This window comes from Pochonia chlamydosporia, chromosome 7 (genome assembly GCF_001653235.2).
Source record: "Pochonia chlamydosporia 170 chromosome 7, whole genome shotgun sequence".
Taxonomy (NCBI): domain Eukaryota; kingdom Fungi; phylum Ascomycota; class Sordariomycetes; order Hypocreales; family Clavicipitaceae; genus Pochonia; species Pochonia chlamydosporia.
In genome coordinates, this window is record NC_035796.1 from 2,005,648 (window position 1) to 2,032,380 (window position 26,733).

Below are 26,733 nucleotides of genomic sequence, written 5' to 3' on the forward strand. Positions count from 1 at the left end.
GCTAATTCAATGTTTCTTGCACCGTTGAAGTCCATGGTTAGTGAGTGTGTGATTGGAATACGCAACCACACAGTCTTGGACATTTTTTCAAGCCCGTACAGTAGAGCACATCAAATCCACGCCATGGGCACGACAATGCTCACCAGTACACTAATGAGTCCATCCGCTCCCAATCCTGTTGTGGGCATTGCGAAGGTCCCCTGCAGGTTTCTGAATCATTCTTACCAACCGTGATGCGCCTTGAAGAGCTGACGTGAACAAGTCGTGCTCCAATGCATGGATGCCTGAGTACCAGCAATTGGGAATCAGAACAAGGTCGGACAAGGAAGGGCATCTTAGTTTGCTCCATTGAGCATTTCAATTGGCCTGTTGGCTGTAGTGTTTGCCGAGCTTTCCGGTGCCTTTCGGTTCAGGATTTGTGCCCTGTTTTGTCAGCTTACAAGTCCGGTGGTTGGAATGCGTGGCCCATTAGTGATTCGGGAATTGCCGACAGGTCAACCGTTTAGCATGAGCAAAAGTTGTAGGGTTTGCACACGATCACCTGCCGTTATGGTGGACGCCTTGCAAAAGTTATTTTACCGCACATTCGTAAAATGTGCTGCAATACAGCCACTCTAGAAATTCTCGACCATAAAATAGAACTTCGAAACTCGCAATTGGAGTTTTCGCTGCTGTCTTGTCGTTCCGATACGCGTGGCCTTGTCGAAGTTGGCGGGGCTTTGTTGTGTTTATGAACCAACCCGAGTCGTTTGGATCGTATCAATGAGGAATTGGTTCGTGGTGTCGTCATCTTTCCAGGCTCGCAAGTAGTGCCCGGGCTGAACGGGGCAAAAACGGTCCTGCTCCTTCGACTCAGCCTGCGTGACGCTGGAACCGTAGGACAAAACACGCCTGTCCGTTGGCTTGGGAATGGTAACACGGCACTGCCGTTTGAGCCGCTTAGTGATTTTGGATGATCTCGGAACATGCCCGGTGTATCTGCTTTTCTTTTTCAGTAAGACACCACGAATGGAAGACAATAAAATGATTCAACAAGTATTGGAAAAATGCGGATCAAAGACACGACCTTCGCATTTCACCACTGGGGAAGCGTAGTGGGAGATTCATATGCTGCTGCAGAAGTCATGTCCAGCCATCCCGTAACTGAACACTCAGCATCTTCTGGGCTCGAGGTGACCATCGACAGAGATATTCCATATCGGCGACTCCAAGGGGCTAAAATGAAAAGTACATGTACAACAGACATGTGTTGAAGCCAGTACACCCCAATGGAAGCCACTTCTCAGTGGTGTCGTTTTGGTACCAGGTGGGGGATCATTCGGCGTAAATTTAGCGACAAGTGGCCGCGATGGCACCCCTTTGGTGAAATCGGTCATTTGGTCATGATGTGAATAAGTTCTTTGTTGGCTGCGACAAACAAAGCTGGGTGAGTGGCGCCAGTCTCTCATTGAACGGCCAAGACGATGTCTGATGACCCACCCAAATCAATAAGGCGGTGTCGTAAGCCCACGCGGGCGGTTTGCAGGTCGTGTATGGGGCCAATGCGAGTTTTGGGCCAGGTTTTGTGCGGAAGTGGCTCTGAAGCACCTGTCACTCATCCCTGGGTTATGTCACGATAATCTTTGGTGTTTGCCAACAGATGACGCACATGGCCTCATGATGAGTCAACCCCAGATGAAGTGGCTGCAGACAAATTCAGCAGGTGTGATTTCGCGATGGCTTCACGTTCCGGGTTCAAAAGCTCAGGGTAAAGTCAAGAGTTCAGCATAGTCTTGCATTTGCCAGGACGGGAGCCCAAGGCTGTGGACTGGAAACCACAAAGACATGCCATGTGGTGGGCGAGTCCACGCTGGTTCGTCAAGGTCGATTTAAAGTAGTGGACCTTTCAATCAAAGTTCCTTCGTTTCTTCTTTCGTGATGCTTCAATTCAGCCGTATCGTGAGATTCCGGCTATAGATCTGCATGGCGTCAACAAGAAGCGATCAGCAGCGCGCATTGAGAGACGAATTACCACGGCGCGGTACCATCACGACACGGTATGTTGCACGATGATTCGTTTGCGTCCAAGAGTCGGTTTATTTGCAGATAGTAGGAACCCTTGACATGTTGATTGTTGTGAAGTGGCACGCTGGAGCCAAGCGCTTTTGGTCGGCAGCCGACGTGGGGTGAACAGATTAGGTTTCGTTTCGATGGCGAGCAAGAGCCATGATATTGCTGCCAAGGTTCCTATTAAATGACTTGGTCGGTCTTGGTGGTTCCGCACTAAGAATATATTTCCTGGCCATGATTTACTCAGTCCAGGTAATGGATTACCTTGAAATGTCGAATTAGGAGCAATTAGGCGAGTATCAGCACTACAAGACGCAATCACCATGTCATAACAGGATGTAATTCTTGAAAACGAACGGATTTGCACAAGAAATGAGAACTGGAGGTTGGCCCAGTGGCGATCGCTCTTCTCTCTGTGGCCACAAACAGCAGGCACGATGTAGGTGGTTTCCTTTGGGGTACAAGCAACGGGCTAAATTCGGCAGTCGCATTACGCATGAACACCTTGCTAAGAAGGCGTACTCTCTCAATGCCGATGTAGGACCACTTGCAGAAGGCTTGCGCAGTGGTACCTAGGAAGTTGGAGAAATGGGAAGGAACTTGATCTGCTCAGGCACTTAACTTGAGGCACTTACTCCGTACATTGAATTCAGACAGCCACAGTTTTGTGATTGTTCAGGGGCTGAAGCGGAGCTGAATATTGTGAAATGCTAAACATTATAGACAGCAACTCTCCTCCAGCGACATGGCCCACGTTGCGTTCAAGGCGTCTTTTCAACATCTCCAGCATGCAAGCAAAAACCATCTGCTTTCTGGTGATGCAAACTTGGTTGGTTGAGAACAACGAGGATTGGAAGTTGGTAGGCTAGACCAGTTTGAGTCAGGCATTGGCAGAAAGAAGCTTAGCGCTGAACGTGCAAGTGCTGGCCCTCTGTAGCCTTTCCGGCGCCGGAGACGTGCCAAACTCCAACGTGGGCGGCGCTAAGATAGTGACTTGACGGCGTTGTGCTCCGCGGTGGCACCCACCAGCAGCTGGGCACCAGTTGACTTGGAGCACTAAACGGCCCAATGCCCCGCCCAGGCCACAACCCAGAGCACCAGAGCGTGTTCAACTCGGACAAGTACCACTACTTGACGACTTGGAAGTACCAGACCTTGGTACCTAGTACTTGACACTTGCCCTCCATGGCCTGGTCGTGTCAGACGCTCCTTCTTACGCCGGCCTGATCGTCGTCACCCACCACTTATTGTGCATCCTCCCCGGAAGTACTTCCTCTCAGCATCAGATTCTTGTCGCCTCATGTAGCACAAAATGTCCACGCGCAGACTCGATCCACACATCTAGCCAAGAATCCAACCCAAACACTTTCATCACAGGCTCCCATGTTCCATGTCCCGTTCCCGCACACTTCTCGACCCTGCCTGCATGACTAGCCGGGCTTGTGCGTGTTTCGTACCTTTTGCCGTTGTTCAAAGCCTCAGTCTCGCCCTCACTTCTTACTTTGCTTCACCTTTCCCTTCATCTTTTTACCGCACCTCAGCCTCGCAACGAGTCGCCAGCGGTGCTGTGCCTCAACCCCCCTTCTTTTCGTCGATATGCCCTTATAGCTGGCCTATTTCCACATTTTCTCTCCCTGCTCTCACCTCTATCTGTTTCTTCCTCCCCCACCACTGTACATCAACCTGTATAGACATCCCTGTCGCAAGGGCAGTCAGTACTCTCTGCTCGCTCTCGCCATCTGGGCTTGCACCACGGCAACTTGCCGGCCACTTTCGTTGAATTAATCAACTTCTCTCGCTCTGGCCGTCACTGGTTTTGAATTCTGCCTCGATTTCCAACGTCCTCGAGCCGCGGTGAATCTATCCGGAACGAGCCGAGATTGCCATTCAACGAAGCCTTACGACGACGCCGACTACCACCCCACCACCGGCCGTCCGCCAATTCCTACCTCACTCTCACCACACCGCATACTTAGCCAGCGATACCGGCTTCCAAACTCACTCGTCTGCATGAAATCAATCATTTGTTGACAGTCGGAGGATACGGGCTTACGAGTCTTGTGCGAAGACCACAGGGACAAGGAGCCATGTACTGGCTACGGCGCGGCACCATTGTGCTAGCGCTCTTGTTAGTGGCTTCCTTCATCGCCTGGTTCGTGCCTCGAGTCCTCGACCCGACCAGCCATGGTCCAGCGAGACGAGCCCGCGACAGCCTCTGGGTAAGCAGCAGTCCATACTGGATTGACCGCCAATTATGTCGCTGGCTTAGTCTTTGTGGGCTACACCACTTGCGTCGTGATCCTGCCTCGCTACCGAACCCAAATATGTCGTCCGTCGACGACATTGATGACGAGGTGTGGACTGAGCTTCGAAAGAGATATGTTAAGCCTCGGTCGTGGGAAGACAGATCATCCGAAGAATCCGATGCAGAAACGGCCAAAAGACAAGACAAGAAGAGAAATATTTTCCAACGGCGACGGATTCTAAAGGATATCCCGGACTACGTTCTCAAGCACGCACCCCTTGTGCACCTGTATTCGGGCGAGCAGTTCTGGCCATCGGATATTCGCGAGCACGTGCAGCACATGGAAGTTGTTGTTGATGATGAGCTGGTTAACATCACAGACGAGAAATTAACACTGGATAATCTGCACCACTTGAACAAATTTAAAGGCGTTGTCACTCTTCACAGCCTGGAAGACGTCGAGACCCGGCCGCCCTGGTTGCACAGCCATGAGAATGTTCCCAAGCCGTTCGACGATGACGGCGACGACAATGACAACAGCGAGATTAGCAATGGCGGACCACCTGCCGGAGGGGAACGAACAACTTGGTTTGATGTAGACAAGGATACTCCGTTGCATCGAATCTCCGACCCACGGCCCCGCAGCTCCCAGCGCCCACGATCCCGGTCCGGCCAGCCCCGCCTTCAACGCCGTGGACATAAACCCGATGCCAACGGTTACTCCCGAGCTCCTGCTGTTCTCATCATTGTGGACAAGGGATCTGGCATCGTGGATGCATTTTGGTTCTTCTTTTACTCGTACAATTTAGGACAAACGGTTCTTGGTATCCGGTTTGGCAATCACGTCGGTGACTGGGAACACTCCATGGTTCGGTTCGAAAATGGCATTCCCAAGGGCATTTACTTCTCCGAGCACGAGGGCGGTCAGGCATATGCATGGGAAGCCGTCGAGAAGCGCGGAGAACGTCCCGTTATTTACTCTGCCGTTGGCTCACACGCCATGTACGCCACGCCTGGCGACCACCCTTACGTCTTACCCTTCAAGATGCTCAAGGATGTCAGCGACAAAGGGCCTCTCTGGGATCCAGCGCTGAACAATTACGCCTACCACTACAACTACAAGCTAGGAAAGCACACCGAGATGGATGAGGAATCCGTCGACGAAGATGGCAACAAGCAACCTCCAAGTCTTATACCTGCGGCCACCAATCCCCACGCACCGACAGCATGGTTCCATTTCGACGGATACTGGGGCGATCGCCTATACACTCTGGCAGATTATCGTCAGTGGCGCCTATTCGGCCAGTACCACTACGTTACCGGTCCCACGGGACCTAAATACAAGCAACTCGCTCGATCCAAGGTATGCCAGCGGAGCCAGTGCCGTATCCTATACAAGTTAGACCCCAAAGGCACATGGTATTAAATGCCACTGATGGCCCGTTCATTCCACATTCCAGTGGCTACACAAGATACCCTGGTGTTCGTACACCGACTTAGACCCCATTGGGGAAACAATAGTTACAAAATTTAGAGCTCGGAGTTTTGGATCAGGTGGATTTATATACCCCCATAAGTTGTGCTGTTTATGGAGTTCATTCATTACGGTTGGATTGGATTGGATGGGATGGGATGAGGGGCATAGAAGGGGTTTGAAAGCAGATGGGGATTATACCCGGTGTTTTTGGCTTACATACCCATAGATGTTATATGGTATTGAATACATGTTCTCTCTTACATTTTCTTGATGTGGTCATTATTGTAGAACTTTTTGTCCGTATCGTAGCAAATATCCTGTCGGGTATTGGTGCTATTCAACTTGTATATTGCCAGACATTGAGAGTATATAACATAAGATGAGTGGTATGCAAAAGTAAATCTACAACCGGGGTATCAAACTTCCCAACATCCATTTACCCCTCATTACCGCCGTTGCATGATATCATAAAACGTATTCAATTTCGACATTCGTCATTCCTCATCCTCGTGAATTTGAAATCCCATTTCATTATCAGCCGGCCATGCTCGCTGAGTACTAGGGTACTCAGATGGCTGACTGCTCGCTTCGCTGCTTTTGCCTTCCCCTTCATCCGGATCAATATTCTCCCCATCAGATGGGCGGCCCTGATCTTCGATGCCGGGCCATGGTTCGTCCTCAGGCAGCTGTCGTCTGTGTGAGTCATGGCTACTCACAGGGACGTGAGTCACGATTTCACCGCTTGAATTGCTCTCATCGTCGGCATCCTCACGGTATGATTCGTCGGAGCCGCTGTCGTAGATTTCTACGTCAAAGAGTTCGTCGGTTGCGTATTCCATGGGGACGTGAGATGTTCCACTGCGAGCAACGCTGCTTCCGCGAAAGGGGCGGAGTTCCTGCAACGGTGCGTTGCTGTATGGTGTAGCGTAGGCGAGCGGTGTCATGCCACGGGTGACTTGACGGTCGTTGATGGCTGAGGGCATGGGACTAGGTGAGGCGGTCCAGCGAGGCGTATAGTGAGGGTAGCTGGGGGAGCGGGTGCGGCGCCTTTTCTGGATGCCTTGGGAGGACGGGCCGCGGGTGAAGGGGGATGAGTGTCTGGATTGGCCGTGGGATACAATGCGGCGGCGGCTGGCGTTCGAGGGAGATTGAGCTGTCGCCGGGACGATGGGGACGGAGGCGGTGCGAATGTGAGGTGGTCTTGGAGCACGGCGACCTGATAGCATGGGCGATGGTCCTCGGACGGCAAAGGGACTGACTGAGCGATACGGTTGCTCCGGAGCTGGGAATACTGCTGGGGATGTTGAGAGGCGTTCGCGGCCTTGGCGCATGTTGAGTGAGGTTGGGATACTAGGAGCCTCGTCAAGCTGCTCGTTCCAAAGCCAGCAGTGCTCCATGGCATCTGCTTCCTTGACTTCCTGCGACTCTGACACATCTAGGGAGACGCGATCCATTTCGCGGACTCGTTGCCAAGCCCATCCTGATTCGTACGCTCCGTAGTCTTGTATATAGGCGTCTGGGTGTGTGATGAAGAGTCTAGGTTCTGCAGCCTTCATGGCCACCGAATGCAAGAAATTGACATCCCATAACGAGGGTGTCAGCATCTCAGCGGCATTAAGGAATCGGAGTCGTGAGTCCTTGTGAATTTTGCGAAGTGGCACCCACGACTCCTGAAGTCCAAGATATCTGCCAAAACGTGGATCCGTGGGCTGGTGTCGAGGTGTGATACCCAGGCTGCGGAATACTGAACCAAAAGCCTCGTGTATGGCCGCTTGCACGCTTCTAGCGTCAGGTCCGCGAAAGGATACAGTTTGGATGAGCCCTCGACTGCGTAACCTCCTATCCTGGGTGCTCTTATCGCCGCAGGCTCTTGGGTATAGCCACTCTGCATCGTGATCGGTAGCAGCCCAGTCGCCGCCAAACGGTGATTGCGATCGTAGTGTGGCGCTGCTAAGCGTCATGGGGACTTGCGTCCAGTCATCATTGCTAACAGTGGCATCATGTTTGAACTGCGAAAGTTCTTGCCAAAGACGCTTCAATGGGAAAGGCAAGAAGACAACCTCCACGGTCCACGCATGACCATGTGATGGGAGAAAGGACTGAAGATGGGAGACTTGGGCCCGCAGGCTGTCGATTTGAGACATTATTTCCTCTGGGTTGGGTCGACTGGAGACACTTGTGACTGCCGAGAAGACGCTCTTTGCACCATCATCCTCGACTTCAGCGTCTTTGTTCGCCGTCCCAGTCACCTCTACAGCCTTCTCCACACCTTCCATTCTCAGTTCCAGTTCTGTGACACGTAGGTCCATGTGGTCATGTTTATCAACGCATTCGTCATGTCCATTGGCAGAAAAGGATACAGTTTCCAGGCGGTCCAGGCGTTGTTCATGTCCACTAATAGTATCTGACAAGTTCTGGAGAGTCTCCCGGGAAAATCCATGGAATGCTGCAGCTACCCGAGGTTCGTTTTGTGTAGCGGTGTCAGGCCTCGGTGTTTCCTCTCCTTGTCCGTCATGACCAACCAAGACAAAGGAGTCGGTAGCAGGATCCTGGCGTTGTACGTGTAGGGGTTTCACATCACATTTTTGTGGTTGCTGTGCATGAGAAGAGGCTGGTCCTTTGGGTGTTATATTATTAAGAGTACCAAGTCCCTTTCCGGCAAATGGTCTTTGGTACTTGGCCTGAATGGACGACGTGGTGGAGGCGGTCTGAGAGGGCATAAGAAATTGGGACGGAAGGTGTGGCAACGCTGAGTGTTCAGATGGTTCCAATGGTCTAGGATGTTCCGGCGGGGATTGTATGTACTCCTCCCAAGCGAGGGTATCGGGCATGGAGCCTGGTGGGTGAAGAGTGGCATCATTGTTGTGGGCGTCCTCAGATTCAGTTGCAAATTCATGGACAAAGGAGAGGGGAAGGCCGGGGCTGAAGGCAGCAAAGTCCATTCCGGGGACGGTTGAGAGGCCCTGCATCGACACGTCCACAACCGGGCTCAATGGCTCACGACCCGTACGGGGCCTCTCATTTTCCTGGCCAACGTGACCGAGATTGGTTTGCTGCGGCAATTGCTGCAGCTGTTGAAGGCCGTCACGGGGATTGTGAGGTCCATCATCGTGGTAACAGGCATGGTGGGCACACATACACCATCCAGCCTGTTCAGCAATGGGACTGACTATCGTCTGACGCGGCCAGAAGCGACGGCATCCGCACTTGGCTCCATTGGCTCCGGGAGTCAAATCAACAAAATTGCAACATCCATTAGGTAGGCTAGGGCTAGCCGGCGGCAGTGGGTTACCGGCATCATTGTATATATCGAATGGACTCGCGGAGGCATTTGAGGGGTTGAATATGTTGACAGCCATTGGGTCGAGGCAACAGCGAGTGTCTATAATCAAAAACGACGTCAAGAAATTTTGTGGTTCGATTGTTTCGCTCGGCCGTCCGTCAGAATGTCGTGGCCAAGCAGGTTACGCTGGCCCAGAAGGCGTCGCTCGCGAGGCGCGATGGTCTAGTTCATTGCACTGGAAATAGTTTGAGAACAAGATCAGCTGATGAAGTGGACGATAGACATGGGATGAAATTGGATTGTAAAAGACAATATGAGATGAGACGAACAAGACTGATGTGGACAATTATTCGATTGATCGCGGCGTGCAGCTCCAAGCGTCGACCAGAGTGGCATGAGCACCCATTAAATAGTCGAAGGGACGGAAGGAAGCACCAACGTGACAGCACAGTCGGAGCAGGAATTGGACGCAAAACAAGACAGACGGGGCAACGAGTGTTGTGTTATATAACAATCTTTGGGGAGCAGCAACGGAGGAGACGGTGATAACAATAGGTAGAGGTCGCAAGCCCAGACGAGGCGGAGGACGACTGGACGAGGGCGAAGGACAGGCCTCAGGACTTTTTGGGGTGTGTCTTGTGGAGAAGCAAAGCAACTTGCAGCTCTTTCTTGTGCTCTTGTATCTTTGCAGACTGAGCCGGGATGGCAAGGCACTCACACGCCCCCCCTGTATATCACCAGCTCAAATAGACCACACTGGACCAGATGAGTGCAGTTGCTGCCTTGGGGACCAACAGGGCGTGATTGCAACACGCAATCCAGCCAATGTGCAGTTTATCCAGCTTCCGAGGCGTCGACGTCGGCATCAATATCGAAGTCACCGAGCTTGTTATAGACCTGAGCAGCAAAGTCGGCTGGTACATTGTGAGAACGCAAAACCTTCAACGGCCACACGACGGCGAGCATTGACCCCACGAGTCCACCTCAACGTCGACTCACACGCACGCACAGTTGCGCCTTACAACGAGTCACAGGTTGCATTTTGAGTTGGCAGCGAAAGACGAGGCGTCGAAACTGAACCTACTTTGGGAAGACCAGAAGAAGAGCCGAGTCTGAGGTCCGGCTGGGGTGCCTGGCGTGGAGAAACAGCAAAGCAGTGGTGCTGAATGGCACCGAGCGTTTCACCACGCGCCTCGTCGAGTACCTTTGCGAGCTGGAGCTGGAATCGACCCCGCCAAAGTCGGTGCTTTACGCGATTCGCGCTCTCTCAAAGGTACTTGGACGGGTGCGCCCCACTGTCGCGCCGTCCCGCCAATGGCGGCGCCTGGGATCCTCTTCCGCGAGTTAGCGGGACGGTGGATGGACGACCTCCAGATGTCTCTTGTTCTGAGTGAGCTGTGGCGTGTGTGTAGTTCTAATTGTGTACCTAGTACTTAGATCTCATCATGATTCTAAATAGCATCTAAACAGTCTGGTACCATGGTAGCTTTCCACTTTCATGTTGTGATGCTCTTGTTGGTGAAAGGCAGCTGTTGACAGGGAGGGTGTGTCGTTTGCACCAGGATGAGGGAATGGTTGTACAAACGACACAGCCTCTGCAAAGTCTCCTTCTGCTGGTCAGCTCCATCTGATTCTTCTCCTTTGCCACCCAATCTTTCAGGGATATCGCACAGAAAAAGCAGCAAGTTGTGACGATGTGGACATGTTCCCAATTATATGAACAGCACAAACCGGCTCTCACAGCTACCAGAAAATCTGACCGCATCCATGATGACTCGGTCCTACTACAACATTCATCCAACCACATAACGATCCAACAGTTTCGTCTCATCACCGCACCAGCGCAGTCACCCAACAACAATTACTTGCAGAATCTAGCATTTCCCAAGTACCTGAGTATCCGGTTTGTGACAACGGCCATGTCCATGTCAACCATCAGAACATGCATCAAACTAAACCCCCTCTACATCGCCAACCCCGCCAACACAGGTACCCAACGCTCTATTCGAAACTTGGAACAAGTCATCCGTCGCCATCATTGTTGACAATATACCTCGATATCTACACCTCGGCATCATACATACCTAAGTACCTACACAAATGCGTGACCAGCAATCGATAGGCAATGCGCAACCTCTGACTCAACAGCGGTGTGGGAATAGAAGCCTCAGGAACGTGCCTGCTGTTGTCACACAGGTACCCCAATGTCGGCCATTTTGGCACTCAACTGAGCCTGCACCGAAAGGAACTGGTTGGAGTCAAGGCTGTGGTGACAATGCATGACTCCAATAGAGCGAGTACTTGACAAAGTCCCTCCCATCTCGGTCGGGTTTCCTTTGGTGTTGGATGCCGCACCTGTCGTGGAAGGTGATCGACCTGCAAGGAACCATGATCCCGTCTAATCACAGCCATCTTGAACCTCTCCATGGGGAGCAGCTAAAGTCCAGCTGAGTGGTCAGCCAAGAGTCCAAGACGCAGCGATGGTCCGCAAGCTCAACACGGCGGCCCATTGCGCAATTGACAACCCCGTCTGGTAGATGTGTGGTCGCAGCAAGACCGAGCACCTGATGCTCTGCATGGAAGTGCGTGCACAGAGTAGTTGTTCCTTGTCGAGTGAGGCGACAAAGGGATTGGCTGACGGGGCAGGACGCAATTGCGCCAGCAGCATCATTTCGATAAAGTATGGAACCTCACCTCGGCGGTACAAAGCAAACAGTTCTAGTTCTCCATATTTTTACTTTTGCGCCTGGCTGCTATTATTGCGCCATAGTCATGAAACTTGACCTGGTGAGCGTTGGATTATTTATTCACGCACATGCACTCAGAATGCGCGATGGGCCGTGAGTTGGGCGTTGCTTGATGCTGGCACGCCACTTGTTCGTGGTCAAGGATGTTGCTGGCCGGACGGTAGTGTATGTAAGTATAATAATAAGAGGACTGGCCCCCACGGTTAAGTGTCATCGACGTGTTCATGTCGCATGTGGTTGGTATGGTTGGTAAATCTGTGGCGACATGGAGGTCAACTGGCATTACAGTCTGTGGTCCAATGTATTTAAACATATCCAAGTATACACTAATACAGCTTAATATGCCTCAGCATACAACGAGATATGTGATACCTTTCCTTGTTTAAATACTTCTGACCCCCCACTGTATATTGGTTCTCTTGATACACTTGGTGAGATGTGCGTCCTTACTGGATAGTACTTGGCGAACAGTAATGCAATAAATAAGAGCCTCCAACGTCTAGTGTCACAACTACTTCACAGGTAAATCATTCCCCCAGTACCGTCTTCCAAACCTGTTGCTTTTCTCCCTTGGGCAGTCCCTCTCAGTCGTCTCCACGATTTTGCGATTTTGCAAAAGAGCGGAGCGGAGCGGAGCCTTGCAACATCAGCCAAGAGTCCAAGGTTTCGGGTGCATTCCCGACAGGGGAAACCATTCAGCGCGCCCACCAACATTTTTACATACAAACATCTTCAGAGTAACCAACCAGACATAACGCCACATCCCTTTTTCATCCCACACACAGTTATCATCCATTCAAGCACACAGAATCCCGACCCATATTTTTTTGCGCCATACCCAAACCAAACAATGTTTTACCGTACTGACCATGTGGGTGCAACCCAAATCCAACACCTCGCCGCAAAACATCAAATTATACTTGTATCGGGACCTGATAATCCGTGGCCTCATAAGCAACAAAATACATCTCCCGTATTCGTCTCTGCGGCGCCCGAGGCATACGAATGCCATCGGTAAAAGGTGGAAGTTGCTGCGGCAGTAAAGCCAAGGCTTGCTCTTCTTTTGCACCAGGCAGTCAGCAACCATTTCCAGTTACTGACCCTTTGACATCATGTCACAAAACTCACCGTCTACTTGGTGTCTAGGTTGTACCGGGGAGTACTTGTACCATCGCCAAATTACAGCAAGCGCAGGAGGAACAGCGATGAGTAACGCTACCAACGCTACTATAGCTTCTTGGCTCAACATAGCTGCGTTGTGTATATAGAGGGCTAGATGTTGCAAGAAAGGCGGTTGAGGTGGCGTGGCAAGTGTGGTGTAAAGTCAAAACCAGAGAGGGATGACTGCGGGCTAAGCAGCGGGCTCCGCAGTGTAAGAGATTATTTACAAATGGCAATGCAAGTTGCAGAAGAATAAAGAGTATAGAGCACACGATATGAGGAACATTTACAGAGTCTGAGGCGCTATATATCAAGAAAAGGGTCATGGCGGCACCCGTTGAGGAACTTGCGGACGATACCCCGTGGCCGGGACACTTGGCAGCCTACTGAGTTGGGCAGTGCAGCAACCAAGTGGACTGGATTGGCATTTCAGGAGACCCCAGCTGCCGAAGCCCCACAAGAAGTGGCTTGCATAGGTTTGGGAGGTTCGATGTCGCCTCACCCCAAAACACCGAGACAACCTCCCACGAACCAGGGTAAATTGAAGTTGACCTCGGGGTCAATTGAAGTCGACCACCCTCCAACCCAGGGTCAGTTGAAGTTGACCTATCCCTCGAACCCAGGGTCAACTGTGCAGCTGTTTGTTGCTGCAGCCACATGCAGTTGGCGCCAGACTCCAACGTTGAAATCCCCAATCATCAACCCGGCGGGTTCCAATACCGTCTTTTGTCCAAGAAAGACGGGCAAACCAGACATCAATGGAGAAAACTGGTCAGACACTTCAGCCTCAAACCAATTGGCTCTGCCTACCTACCTACAGTGGGGGGTCAAAAGTATTTAAACAAGGAAAGGTATCGCATATCACGTTATGTGCTAAGGCATATTGAGCTGTGTTAGTGTATACTTGGATATGTTTAAATACCTTTGACCACAGACTGTACCTTCCTAGGTAGGTACTTGAGTAGCTGCCGCTTCAGCAGCGTCATCCCGACACACCAGATCATGTTTGCACAAGGTATCGTCCGAGGCTCCTCTCGTCAAGTACAAACCCATCTTCACCCAACCTTGCAGGCGCATGATGCGGACAGCCATGAACATGCAGTGCGACAGCCAAGGACTCTGGTGGCAAATCTGGAAAAACCAACAAGTGCAAGCAAGTCAATGCGAGTCAGGAGGCCAGTTGGCAGCTCGATTTGATGTTTAAATGTTCTCCAATAACAACATTAAACTGCCTGCCAGAACATTGAACGCCTCGGCGTCCTGCTGCATGGAGATGAATGATTGCATTTGGCCTGCCCATTGCACGTATATGTCTTGACTTGGTGCGCCTGTCCGATCAAGCCTAAAGCAACCAGACATTGACGCTTACGGAATACACAGTGCTATAATAGGTCTGGTTGGCTGACGAGGATGTACCTGGGAACCCGGGTAGCTCTGCCAGGCACTTCTCAATCGCTACTTGTGATGAACACCTTGCGGCTTACAACTTTAAGGTGATGCTATTATTGATGCCCCGTTCTGAGCATGTCCCTCTACCGAATGGCCAACTTTGCTGGACTGCAATATGGCATTGCACTGTAAGAATTAATGGCCGTTTAGATCTATGGCGTCTGGTGGCTTAGTGGAATAGTCTGGTTATTACAAAGACATCTGTGCTGCAGTGGGGAGTCAGAAGTATTTAAACAGGGAAAGGTATCGCATATCGCGTTGTGTGCTGAGGCATATTAAGCTGTGTTAATGTATACTTGGATATGTTTAAATACATTGGACCACAGACTGTAGATTAGAGCCTGCTCCTGATAGCTAGTGAGCTGCAAGAATGGGTGGAGCTGCTCTCGCGATTTCTTTCTTTCTTTCTTCTTTCTTTTTTCTTTTTTCTGTTTTCTTTTTTCTTTTTTTTTTTGGCCCGCGTTAGCTTCATCCCCTTTGCAATGGCGGTAGAAATGCATTTTATAATGAAAAAGTCTAATTATTTATAATACAAGTTTTCTAATTGAAGCCAACACGGAAGTTTACTTGTCTGGACTCACCCATATCCAACAGCACTTACCGCTAAGAATGTGAATGAAGATCCAATCCACACCTCGTCAACCCATTGACACTTGACACTTTGAACCCGGACGCATCCCTGCAACACGCACGGCGATTTGAGCCGCGTCCCGTACTAATAATAATAATCCTCCACCCAACAAGCAGCAAAAGACAGCTCGCGCACTCGTCTCTGCGGCGCCCGATGCACGCGGGTGCCGTTCCTAAAACCTAGTGCAGTAAAAGCTTCCTCTTATTCGCACCCATGTCAGCAACCGCTTCCATATATTGATCCTTGAACATCGCATTAAAATACTCACCATCTATTTGGTACCTAGGCTGCGCTGGCGAGGACCAGGACTCATAACAACTCCGAACTGCGTCAACCGCAGGAGGGATCGCAAAGACTAACCCCAACAACCCTATTATGGCTTCCGTGGACAACATGGCTGCGAGTGTTTACGGGAAATTTAGATTAGAATCTGTGGAAAGGTAGTTTGTGCAATTGTACTTAAGTGTGTACATGTAGCCAGAAGGGATGATCGCGGGCTCAACCAGTTGCGCAGTGTCGAGGAATGCTCACAGAATAAAAGGCAAGCTTGCAGAAAGACGAGGAGCAGATGAGATGAGAACCATTTACAGAATCTGCGACCTCCTATATATTAACAAACGGCCATGGCAGGACCATGCTTGCCAGAGCCCATTCTAACTTGTTTAAGGAATATAACAGACCCCGGTCCAGCGTTGTTAAACCCATTTGAAAGTGTTAAAGAGGTTAACAAGATCTGGGAGTGCAAAAGGACGGGGAACTTCACAGAAGGGAATTTTGCTGCCCGCTCGGGCCGGCGTCTGGTCACTTCGCCTTGGCGTCAGACATTATCTAACAAGTCAACAGCCCGTCTCATCTTTGGCACACAATCGATGGATTGGCAGACACTTGAGTCCACTTCAGCAAAGTCGTCCTGCCTCGACATGTTCAAGGTATCGCCCGAATCAATTTACTTTGCAAGTACGACCTCATCTTGCTCGGCGTCAACGATTCTATTCAAGGGCACCGTAGCTTCTAAATGCAGTACGGAGGACGGAGTACATGTTGCCCAGTTGTTATTACTTTCGTGTGTGAGGGGCGTTTTTGGACAGGGGCCTGTTATGTTGTTTGGTGTAACATAGGTCAGAATTTTTACACACCAGGTACCTCAAATTCTCTACGAGCTTGTTACGTTTAACAGAGCTATTAGATGTATGATTCTGTGATTGTAAATACAAAAAAATGATGTAAGAAGGCCTGTTTCATTGGAGAATCTGCCTGTTATATTGAAAAGATCGTCTAGATTTGAAAGATCTGCTGCACTGGAAACATCTGTTAGATTGGGGCGTCCGCCAGTTATGCTGAGGAGGATCTGTCTGTTACATTGGGAAGAACCTGCTGGATCAAGAAAGAAGAATCTGTTACATCGAGCTATCTCCCATAGCTATACCACTACCATCTATCTGAAGTCCCTGGTGATCCCAATTCTTGATGGTTTGGAAGTCTCTGATAGTCCAGCTGTAAGGATGCTACGACTTGAAGCACACGTCAAAGGAATATCGTGGGTTCAAGAGAGAGCGTAATTGAATTAGTGAGATACGTGGAAGGGAGGAAGGTATTATGAAAGGCTGTTAAAATCAAAGATCCAAATTCAAACGCGCTGCTAAATTCAAAGGTACTGCCACCTTCACAGGCATTGTTACATCGAAGACTCTATTAAGACGTCGCCAATGCCGAAAGACGATGTCTGGGCTTCGTTTAAGATAAAAATAAGCTAATCATCTGTATAAACAATCAAGGCCTTTCTGTAGAAACTCTACAATTAGGTGGCATAATGGCATCATACTGTAACAGAAGACCTCTCCGTCCACCACCTAACAGGAGACCACATGCAGTCTTGAAAGCAGGCCCACACCAGAAAGCACACAGTAACAGCCCAACCACCAATTTCACATCAATGTAACAAGCGTTAGAGTACATGTCTGGAAGCTTCCATGTCCAGCAGTACGGAGCACAGACCTTTCAATGTGACTCACAAGAACGCTGGTTGCGTTTCTCGACTCAACACGCTCAGAACGCCTCGCACTCTGCCTGTCAACAAGAGCTGCTCTAGACCTCCACGGGCCATTCTATCAAGTTATTCCAAGTCCCTTCAAGTGCCCTATAAAAAGGGCCATGTTCTCCTCCCTTGCCTAGTCAATCAATTCAAGTCGATATCGTTCAGTTGAATCATCTGTTGGCCTTCAACCTCCAAATCCGTGGTTATCTTGCGTTACTGTCGGATTACACAAGGCCAGGCATCAGATCTCTACTCGGTACGCACACGCACATCCGATCGTGACCAAACACTCGTCTGAATGCTTGTCGACTCAATTTTATTATTTCAGGTTAGCTGACTTGCTGCGTCTGTCAGCGTCCCTACTACTTGTGACTGGTATGTTTTGCGGCCCAGCATTCGACTTGACACGCCCATGAACCCCACTACTTCAAAAATCAGGCGGACAAGAACATCACTCTCCCAGATTCTCCCAATTGCACACATTTCATACCCAAGTAATCCTGACATTGTATTCAGATGCCCTATATAAATTTATACTTATAGAGAGAAGGATTGTATATGCTGTTTCTCTACTTATGCATGCCCCGCCATCCAAAAGCTCAGTCCCAAGCATTGAAAATAGCAAAAACTCCAAACATTTGTTCGTCGAATATTGTACAAGTCCCAACCAATTCGGGGTATATGGACTCCTTCTTATGTGCGGCCCCAGCCCCAGACTACACTTCACCCCAGCTCCCCATCGGTCCATTGGAAGCGATAACTGACCCCGTGCCCAGCGAGCCGCCAATGTCCCAGTAATGCCTCGACGAGCAGCTACTTCTCCGCGCTGACCGTCTAGTGCTCTGGCTGGCGCAGCTGCTGTGGTGTCGCAACGCAACCGGGCTGCTTGGTCCCACAGCCTTGAAAGACCGACGCTCTACCGGCCTCGTTCGAGCGATGAGAGGATGATGTTGACGGACGCGGGCCACCTTGGCTGCGGTGTCTTGTTGAGTTGACACGCCGTGATGTGAGGTGCCTGGAGGTGACGAGCTGCCCGACCGAGAGGCAAATCGTGAAACGAGGTAACGGAACACCAGCTTGATATCCAGACTCTTCTCCCACTCCTCTTTGGTGAAATCGCCGTCGGTCATGTCTACGTCATTACTGGAACTTTCGACCTTGTGTCTCCGTCCAGGGATTCCGATGGGTTGCGAATGTTGATGCATCGTAGGTTGGAATTTAGGTTGAGAAGCTTGACTAGGTTGGCCAGGTTCGGTCATTGGGCTGATCACACCGGCATCGCTGGATTCAGGAATGACCGGGAGTCCAGCATACGGAAGAGACATGTGCTGCATTCGAGAATATGCCGAAAATGCTCCAGGATGCGGTGACAAGTGGTTCACAAGAAGGCCAAGCTCCCTGGACAGTCTCTCCAAAATCCGAATCTGCCACGAGGGCTCGTCCGCCGTGGTCAAGATCGGACGATTACCGTGCTGGGACGCCCGAGGAGTTGTTGACAGTGACTCTTCATATTCATCAGGAAGTTCCTCGCCCAAGAGAATCGACAGCATGTTGTCATCGATACCCAGGATATCCTTGACAACCGTACGTGTAATACGCGCCATGAACCCTTCTTGTTCCGTGTCCGGTTGAAATGCGTCCTCATCATGCCATGTCATATTATCCGTCTCCGCATCTGACGTACGCCGTGATCGTTGTATCGACACCAATGACTTGCGTCGTCGTCTAGTCTCCCGCTGGACTTCATCTAATAGAACCCTACTATGTTCTAGCCGCCATGCCTCGATTCGCTGTCTCTTTTCTTCTTCCTGGGTTTGAACTTGGTCCAGATCAACTTGGGTATGGTCAAAGCTGTCAAGCCTGCGACGAAATTTGCGGGGATTGAACTTCTCAAATTGGTATATCTGATCCTGGGCATCAGTACCAAACACGGGTCGATCGAGGCGGAACGAGCCTAGTCCATCATGAGCAGGGAAGACGGGAGCAGCTTGCTGACTGCCTCGCTGCGAAATGGGACTCAGACCAGGCACGGAACGAAATTCGGGAAGATGGCTGTCTAAGCTGTCTAACTCGGCATCGTCGTCGACGGACTGATGGTCATCGATAGCTGACAAAACGGATGTCGACTGCCTGGCATTGGATGGTTCCTCGGATCTCGCTACAGTGTGTAAGCTGCCCAAGTCGCTCAGCCGTGACCGGCCAGGCGTCTCGAGAGAATGTTCGGATTCTGTGAGATATGATGTAGTTGTGACTTCAGTAGGGGGTGAGAATAGCACCCATGTTTGTGAATCCTCAGGACGCCCCTCGGAAGCTGGCGGCAGTGCTGCAACGGCCTCATCTTCCGGAGCAGGCGGGCGAGTGGTCCGTTGCACCGGCTGGCGAGTTGGTTGCTGAAAGGCCATGGTGTTGGTGGCCTACAATTGATGATGGCTTCCGCTGCAAAAGGTGATCTGACAGTTCGGTGTTGGAATGAATGATGCGATAAGAGTGTTATCTGTCGAGCTGCAGCCAAGTGGCTCTCCGGATTCGGCAGAGTGGGACGTCAAGCGTGGTAGCGGAGTCAAAGGCTTGTATGAGAGAGGAGGTACGTAGAGGAGTCGGCGGGGAAGGCGTAGTAGAGAGCGAGCACCTCGAGTAGAGGATACTCCTCTAATGAAACGGTCAAGAGCGCGCAGGGAGCGTATCCAAAGTATTGACAGGATAGGAGAGAAAGGGAGAAAAGTTGGAAAGAAATCAGGGATGATGTGAGAGGGAAAGTCAAGCTGATAAACAACGAGGCGGGAGTGACGAAAGTGCAAAAGTGCAGCGGTGCATCAGATACGGTGAGTGCCAACTTTGAGAGTCTGGTACTTAGGTACAATAGTCCACTTTCAATGGCGCCCCAAGCGAAAGTATACTCCGCTTCGTCTCTGCTTGTACTGTACTTGACTTGTCTTGTCTTCGACGTTGTTTGACTTGGGAGTGGGCATGGATGGGCACTCGAACTTGATGGACCAGACATGGACACATCCATCGACCAGACTGGACCCAAACTGGGGGTTGGTTGGGGCATCTGGGACCTTGTGTGAGTTGCGGGAGGGGGGCTCTGCGCTGCTATTTGCTCTCTGGTGAAGCCGCCATTTGCTTTGTTGAGGGCGCCTGGTCATTTACGGGGCATCAGCGGTGCAGCTGCGGTGCATCCGCGCAAGTCTGGTGCAACAGACATGGAGCGCAAGTCGAAATTCGAATTGCGCACTCGCAGCGTCATCCACTTGGACTGGGACTTGAACTTGGACTCGGACTTGGTACCTGCTGGCAATCAACACCTGCTCAGCCCAGTTAGCACGGGCGATCTGAGGCAGACAAACGGTACAGTATTGACATCAAACATCTACCTAGTCTGGTACCTCGACTTTCTGTGAGCGGGGCACGCCTTGTCTGGTCAACTGGTACGAGCCAGTAGAGCCCGCTTGTGGCTCGCGTGCTCAATTGTTCAATGCAAACCACAATGTCCAATTCTCAGACCAATTTTCCGTAATGATCATATCATTTCATCTGACATGGCATCGGCGGGATGTCGTCTAAGCCACACGATTATCCTTCATCGCTCGAACCAGGTACCGGACCGTTGGCCTTGACTCGGTGACGTGTTCTGTGTTGGTACCACCACGTATTGTGCTCGCCTTTGTGCCAGTAGCAACCAGCCTGTCAGCCAGCCTTATTCCCTTCCAAAGTTATTGCAGTACCAATCCTTGATGTTGGCGTCTTTAGCTCTCTCCAGACTCTGTGCTACCAATCCATCTGCCAGCCAGTGACGGTAAAACCAGGGTCTGTCCGCCCAAGACAAAGTCTCGCATTTCTGCGCAAGCGTGCAGCGACCTGCATTGCCGTCATGGATTTCCTGGCACCTTCAACTCCTAACTAATTCCCTTCAATGTCGGGCCCAGACTTTCAACAGCCAGCTGATGTTCAATGATCCTGGACGCCCTTGCTTGTTTTGTTCGTGGGACCCGTGGGCGCCTGACACCATTCGCCCAGTATCTGACCAAGTGACGCGATCAAGGGCTGGTTCTTAGGTTGCTATCCGTCGCTCCCCGCTTGTCGTGTGGTCCTTTTTTTGGTCGCCATTGTTTCGGATGGAGTTCCGCTTGAGCAGGGTTCGACCTGGTACTTTGGGCTGTGGCACCATAAAGCAATGACTCGAAATGCGAGTCCAACTTGTGGCATGCAATGTCTGGTTTTCGAGTTAATTGCCGCTTTGCTGCAATACTGTACTGCACGTTCTGAATAAATTGACAACCAACTTGTCGTGCAGTATCAAGCATTTGAGGCTAGGCGTTCGGCGCCGTCCTTCTAACAAGGCGGAACTGATGGCACGTCCGAACAGCCCCGATATCGTCCATGGCATAACATGCAACTGCGAGAAAGTACCGGTCTGATCCAAGAGCCCTCGGGAACAAAAACGACTGCTTGGCGTATTCGCTTCGAATAGTGAAGAACGTCCTTGATATTCACTGCAGTATATGCATGCACCAGACATCGTGTCACACAGCACCTCCAATTTCGTCCAAACGACCCATCGGAAGTGGCGACATGTTGGTGTTATCAAAGATCGCCTATCGATATGACGCTATCCCCCGGAAATGCCACAGAGGGGCGGTCCGCTAACTTTGGAACTTCAAATCTGTGAGCTTGCGAATTCGGCACATTGCGCCAGTCCTTCCTCGACTCGAACAAATGCGCATGTTACACGTCGTCTGCTTAAAACCATTTAGGCTCCCTTGAAGCCCAAGAACAGAAACAGCCGTGCCTACTCTGGTTGCATACCTTCTGGATCTAATTGAAACATGCGTCCGTGGCGTCGCTGACCCTGCAAGTCTACCACCCGAGTTGATGCAACATGGTGGAGGGGCGGGCGATAAGCCTGTTGGACTGGCCGGACTGGCAGAACGCAATGACGTTCCTGGCCGTTCACGACTCGAGTCAAGAAATGAGGACAATAGATGGTATTACGTAGGCAAAGATTAGTTTGCGAATGTGTTAAAATAACGCAACAGGGCAGTCGATTTTGTCCACTTTTCTAATGATGCTTGGCGCATTTTGATAGTGTGACGAGTTGGTCATGTTGGAAGCTGGATGTCAAGGAGTTTGTTTGGTCAGGTGGTGTCTCCAGCCCCAGTCAGTCATAGACCTCGTACTGCCGCAATGGCAGGCTCGGGCGACCGAGCTGATGGACTTTTTGATTCCTCACATCCTCGTCCAGCGGAGGTCAACAGTACTCAAAGCAAGCACTTGAGGAGACTGCACACCGCCTAATATAGCACATTGTGCAGCTATATCGTGCTATGTTAGTCCACCTTGGTTGTGGTCAAACATTGGGCCATAAGCTGCATGCACTATAGGTCGTTTGCGGTCGTTCGAGTTATATAAGAATGGCTCGATAAGCGATATCAGCCAAATTTTAGGCTCAGGCTGAGGAGTTCCTTGCCATTGTCTTCTTGACTATCTCAAACATGACGAATGCGAGCATCATGCCACAGGCCTTCTGCGCAGGGCGAACAGGCCGTCGACCATTTGGATAAACAGGTTTCTTGTTATCTTGTGGCACATCCTAATCAACGGGCAGGTATGGGTAGTCTTTCAAAGCCCAATACTTGACAATAGACAGATTCTTTGATAGAGATTACAGCAACAGGATATCAACACCGCAGGAATACTGATACGACACAGCCCATTTCGGTATTCACGTTTCTCTACTCATCTCACTGTGCCTGGAGCTTAGAGGCATATTCAACTAGTCATACATGTGGCATGGGATGGTTAGCACAGATTTCACTACGCATCACACCTCATACAAATAAACCAATTGTGACGAATGCACTATTCTTTGAATTGCCAATTACGACCGCCTATCTGAAGAGGTCATTATCTGACATGCCAATTTGACGCCATCCTTAACCCATATGAACCAACAAACCCTTTAAGCGGAGAAAGCGTCGGGGAAACGGCGCAAGTTCTGCTCCAGAGAGCCGTGGTTGCTGAGGAACTGAACGTAAGCACCGTCGACCTTGACACGGCCGGCAGCCTTGCGCTCGAGGTACTCGTCGCGGCGGAGAGGAGTGAAACCCCAGTTCTTGGAGATAATGATCTTTTGGCGGCCAGGGAACTTGTACTGCGATCGTCGGAGAGCCTCAAGAGCGAGATGACGGTCTGTAGTAGGAAAGTGCATTAGTAAGAGTGGCAAAAAACCCAAGAGTCATAGATTACAAATGGAATATATGGAACATACTGGAGTCACGAGTGCGGACGCTCATGATGATCTGGCCAATGTTGACACGGGCGACAGTGCCGTTGGGCTTGCCCCAGGCGCCACGCATACCGGTCTGCAGTCTATCGGCACCAGCGCACGACAACATCTTGTTGATACGGACGACGTGGAAGGGGTGAGCGCGGACACGCAGGTGGAAACCTTCCTTGCCGGAGTGCTTGACGAGGTACTTGTTGGCGCAGATACGGGCGGCCTCGAGGGCCTCGGAGCTCAGCTGCTCATACTCGTTGGAGACGAGGTGAATGCAGAGAGGGAAGTCGTCGACGTTGGCACGCTTGCGGCCAAGATCAAAGATCTTGATCTTGGGGTCGGGTACACCGCGGTTGAAGCGGGACTTGGGGAACGGCTAGAAAGTATTTGAGTTAGCAATTTGGTTCTGCTTTGTATCGATTCTGACGTGGTGAGATTTCCAAGGTGCAGAAGAAGCTTCATTATGCGTGGTTCCCTCACAATGTCCCCATGCCATGACGCAAAGACGAAAAAAATATCCCCAGGAACCACCATGCATCAAAGTTTCGTTCGCAAGTCGGAAAAAAATCTCGGCAGCGGCGTAATAAAGTCGAAATATAGGCTCACCTTGTTCTTGCAGTATCGGTAGCAACGAGCAGGACGACGAGCCATCTTGTCGGATTTTACTGGTACTGTCCTAAAGTTGGTGATGTGTTTTGGGCAAGATGAGTCCGACGGGGAAGAACCAGACTGCCTCTCTTCACGGAATACGCACCACTTTGATTTCAAAGCAGCTTCTTGGTAAGCCGGAATGGTGCATCTCGCCTAAACTCCGGGGGTTTAGGGCTGGCACCTTTGAAGTGGTGCGCTGTGATTGGTGGGTGTCTTCGAAGCCCTGGCCCCGCCGACTGTCTGTTCCACAAGGGTCATGGGAAACACTCCAACTTTTTCGCAGACTTGGAACAACTCTCCATCACCAACAGTTCAAGTTTCTGTAGTGTCGCCCAGAGCCGATAATCAGTCAAGATGGCCCCTCAAAAGAAGAACAAGAAGGATGCAAACTCCATCAATTCCAAACTTGCCCTCGTCATGAAGTCCGGAAAGGGTACGTTCGAATCCAATTCTACTTGTTGGGGGCGAGAAGCATCATGATTTTTCAAGAGTCTAACAATGTTTTTGCAAACAGTCACTCTTGGCTACAAGTCTACCCTCAAGAGCTTGCGATCCGGCAAGGCCAAGCTGATCATCATCGCCGGCAACACTCCTCCTCTCCGCAAGAGTGAGCTCGAGTACTACTCCATGCTGTCCAAGGCTCCTATCCACCACTTCTCTGGCAACAACGTAAGTACACAGTTTTCTTTCAGTAATATGAATGAAACGCATCACAATAGTGATGTCTCGTTCGTCATATACTTCCGTAAATGACTATTTGCCATCTCCCTACGGAGCAGCAAAGTCTCTGCTAAGCGAGAAACATATTTCTTGCGCTCTACCCAGAGAAAAAGTCTTTCATCCAGACTTTGGAGGGTTCACTTTGGCTTACATAACTTTTTCCTTTAAACAGATTGAGCTCGGTACTGCTTGCGGTAAGCTCTTCCGCTGCTCTACCATGGCCATCCTCGACGCTGGTGATTCCGATATCCTCAGCGACCAGCAGGCTTAAGCGGCCACTTGACCTGCATACAAAAAATAACGGCGTTTGGGGTAAAATGGGTTTCGGCAATTTTTGAGGATATACCAATCAATGTTATGCGATAATGAGAAGCCTTGATAAGAGGACCCAACTGGATTCGTGCTGGTCTGGGTAACACCTCTCTACCGGTAACCGACTGCTCTTGTAGTTTATGAAGCAGCTGGTTCTGAGAGACGGTGCCCTCAATACATCAATATAACTGATGACCTTTTTACTCCTGCCACTGTCGTATCCTCATGAGTCCGGTCGTGACATTTTTGGTGTATTGGCGCTACCTGTCCCCAACGATTGCTATGCCCATTGTACTATGATTCAAGACTCATGCGTGCCGTAAATACTCGGTGTGTCTATATCCCGAGAGAATCGGGCCAGCAATCAATGTGAAGGCTCCCAATCTGACTATTGTAGCAAGGCTGGCAGATTGGCATATCTGCACTGCATACCCAGCGGGGGCCACTAATAAATGAATATTGGAAGTTGTGCTCCCTGCAGCAAGCCAAGCAGCGAAGTTGAGTTAATACAGATGGGACAGGGGCCCAATAAGGCCAACGGCAAGCGGTGTGAATGCACCTTTCACAAGGGCGGCCGGAGATGACCATGATCAATGCAGCCTCAAAAGGCCCATCCACCTCACCGAGGCATATCGCAAGCACAAAGGCATACATAACGCCTTATCCTCTCGTAATTTGCCAGGTGGAGGATAGCCCTTGGATCTGCATGAACGACCATTCTTGGGGTTTCTTTTCGAGCAGCCAAGGCTGGGCAATCAAAGTGTGGGAGAGCGGCAGTCGGAGCGGTCTAGCTGCTTTCGGCAACATTCCCCAGTCTCTGAATCTGTTGCAAATTGAAGAAGGTCGCCAGGTCGTCGCAGTGTCTTGTTTCACAATCGAGGCCAAAACAGACGCAGCAATCGTTGCAACGTGGTCGCTGCGAACCAGTTGGCTGCGAGCATTTTGGCGTTTGCCATTGGCGTTATGGCGCAGGCTGTAGTTCGTGTTGACGTCCGAGTTTGATTGTTTTTGTGGTCAGCCTGCATTCGAGACGGATTTGCTGACGCCAGGTGGCAAAAGTAGAGTCTGATCACACAGAAGTTTGCTCAGAGATACTCCGTACAGAGCACAATCAACTGTAATGTCATAGCGTACCCAGAGTGCCTGGTGATGCACATTCAAGGTGCGGCGTCGCCCAAGTCGTAGGAAACTAGCTGAGTTGAATTGTGGCTTTTCCAAACCACCTCACAGCCTTCTTGCACGTGCAGGTCTTCTACATTGTTTTCGGTCGTTGCTTCCATCTTTAGTATCACTCATTGTTCCTCGACGTTCGTTCTTTCCTTGTGAATATTGAACACTTCTTTCACCCGCTTCCCCTAACTCTCTCTCCTGCATGCACCGATCCCAACCGAGGCGTGCTCATCAACCTTGACACACACACACCACACATACATCGCCCATGCAACAAACAAGTGGAGCCTGCCGCGTGAAAGGGGAATAAGACCCTAACCTCCATCGAACTGCCCAGGAGACAACTAACGGAGCTCCAGTCGCATGAGAAAGTTGTTGATGGTTGCCTTGCACTACTCTGGTCCAGCCCAGTCTTGTTCATTTCCATTCCTCGTTGGAGCACGTCCCCTGCTGCAGCATCAAAGCCCAAACGCGTTTGCGGTGGGTTGTCTATTGTCGCTGTCATTTGGAGCACACCCAACTTCTT

At 50.7% G+C, this 26,733-nt stretch overlaps 9 protein-coding genes across 9 annotated transcripts; 4 read left to right on the plus strand and 5 right to left on the minus strand.

The window, feature by feature from the left end:
- Positions 1 to 547: 547 nt before the first annotated feature.
- Positions 548 to 967, minus strand: VFPPC_18127 (hypothetical protein; the record flags this gene model as incomplete). Its single annotated transcript, XM_022429783.1, has 1 exon — positions 548 to 967. One exon carries the CDS (start codon positions 965 to 967, stop codon positions 548 to 550), a length of 420 nt encoding a protein of 139 aa, XP_022285195.1.
- Positions 968 to 4,136: 3,169 nt separating this feature from the next.
- VFPPC_09571 (vacuolar protein sorting-associated protein) lies at positions 4,137 to 5,720 on the plus strand (the record flags this gene model as incomplete). Its single annotated transcript, XM_018288087.1, has 1 exon — positions 4,137 to 5,720. One exon carries the CDS (start codon positions 4,137 to 4,139, stop codon positions 5,718 to 5,720), a length of 1,584 nt encoding a protein of 527 aa, XP_018139487.1.
- A 545-nt stretch (positions 5,721 to 6,265) lies between these two features.
- Positions 6,266 to 9,130, minus strand: VFPPC_14625 (hypothetical protein; the record flags this gene model as incomplete). The annotated part of the gene is made up of 1 exon (XM_018292393.1): positions 6,266 to 9,130. One exon carries the CDS (start codon positions 9,128 to 9,130, stop codon positions 6,266 to 6,268), a length of 2,865 nt encoding a protein of 954 aa, XP_018139486.1.
- Positions 9,131 to 10,748: 1,618 nt separating this feature from the next.
- VFPPC_09570 (hypothetical protein) lies at positions 10,749 to 11,099 on the plus strand (the record flags this gene model as incomplete). Its single annotated transcript, XM_018288086.2, has 1 exon — positions 10,749 to 11,099. One exon carries the CDS (start codon positions 10,749 to 10,751, stop codon positions 11,097 to 11,099), a length of 351 nt encoding a protein of 116 aa, XP_018139485.2.
- Positions 11,100 to 15,255: 4,156 nt separating this feature from the next.
- On the plus strand, positions 15,256 to 15,469 carry VFPPC_16555 (hypothetical protein; the record flags this gene model as incomplete). The annotated part of the gene is made up of 2 exons (XM_018294308.1): positions 15,256 to 15,267; positions 15,329 to 15,469. 2 exons carry the CDS (start codon positions 15,256 to 15,258, stop codon positions 15,467 to 15,469), a joined length of 153 nt encoding a protein of 50 aa, XP_018139484.1.
- Positions 15,470 to 17,793: 2,324 nt separating this feature from the next.
- Positions 17,794 to 19,479, minus strand: VFPPC_09568 (hypothetical protein; the record flags this gene model as incomplete). Its single annotated transcript, XM_018288085.1, has 1 exon — positions 17,794 to 19,479. The coding sequence occupies one exon, from the start codon at positions 19,477 to 19,479 to the stop codon at positions 17,794 to 17,796; it is 1,686 nt and encodes a 561-aa protein (XP_018139483.1).
- Positions 19,480 to 23,036: 3,557 nt separating this feature from the next.
- VFPPC_09567 (60S ribosomal protein L10-A-like protein) lies at positions 23,037 to 24,005 on the minus strand (the record flags this gene model as incomplete). The annotated part of the gene is made up of 3 exons (XM_018288084.1): positions 23,037 to 23,266; positions 23,346 to 23,730; positions 23,961 to 24,005. 3 exons carry the CDS (start codon positions 24,003 to 24,005, stop codon positions 23,037 to 23,039), a joined length of 660 nt encoding a protein of 219 aa, XP_018139482.1.
- Positions 24,006 to 24,359: 354 nt separating this feature from the next.
- Positions 24,360 to 24,996, plus strand: VFPPC_14624 (60S ribosomal protein L30; the record flags this gene model as incomplete). The annotated part of the gene is made up of 3 exons (XM_018292392.1): positions 24,360 to 24,438; positions 24,520 to 24,674; positions 24,898 to 24,996. The coding sequence occupies 3 exons, from the start codon at positions 24,360 to 24,362 to the stop codon at positions 24,994 to 24,996; spliced, it is 333 nt and encodes a 110-aa protein (XP_018139481.1).
- Positions 24,997 to 25,373: 377 nt separating this feature from the next.
- On the minus strand, positions 25,374 to 25,691 carry VFPPC_18128 (hypothetical protein; the record flags this gene model as incomplete). Its single annotated transcript, XM_022429784.1, has 1 exon — positions 25,374 to 25,691. The coding sequence occupies one exon, from the start codon at positions 25,689 to 25,691 to the stop codon at positions 25,374 to 25,376; it is 318 nt and encodes a 105-aa protein (XP_022285196.1).
- Positions 25,692 to 26,733: the final 1,042 nt, after the last annotated feature.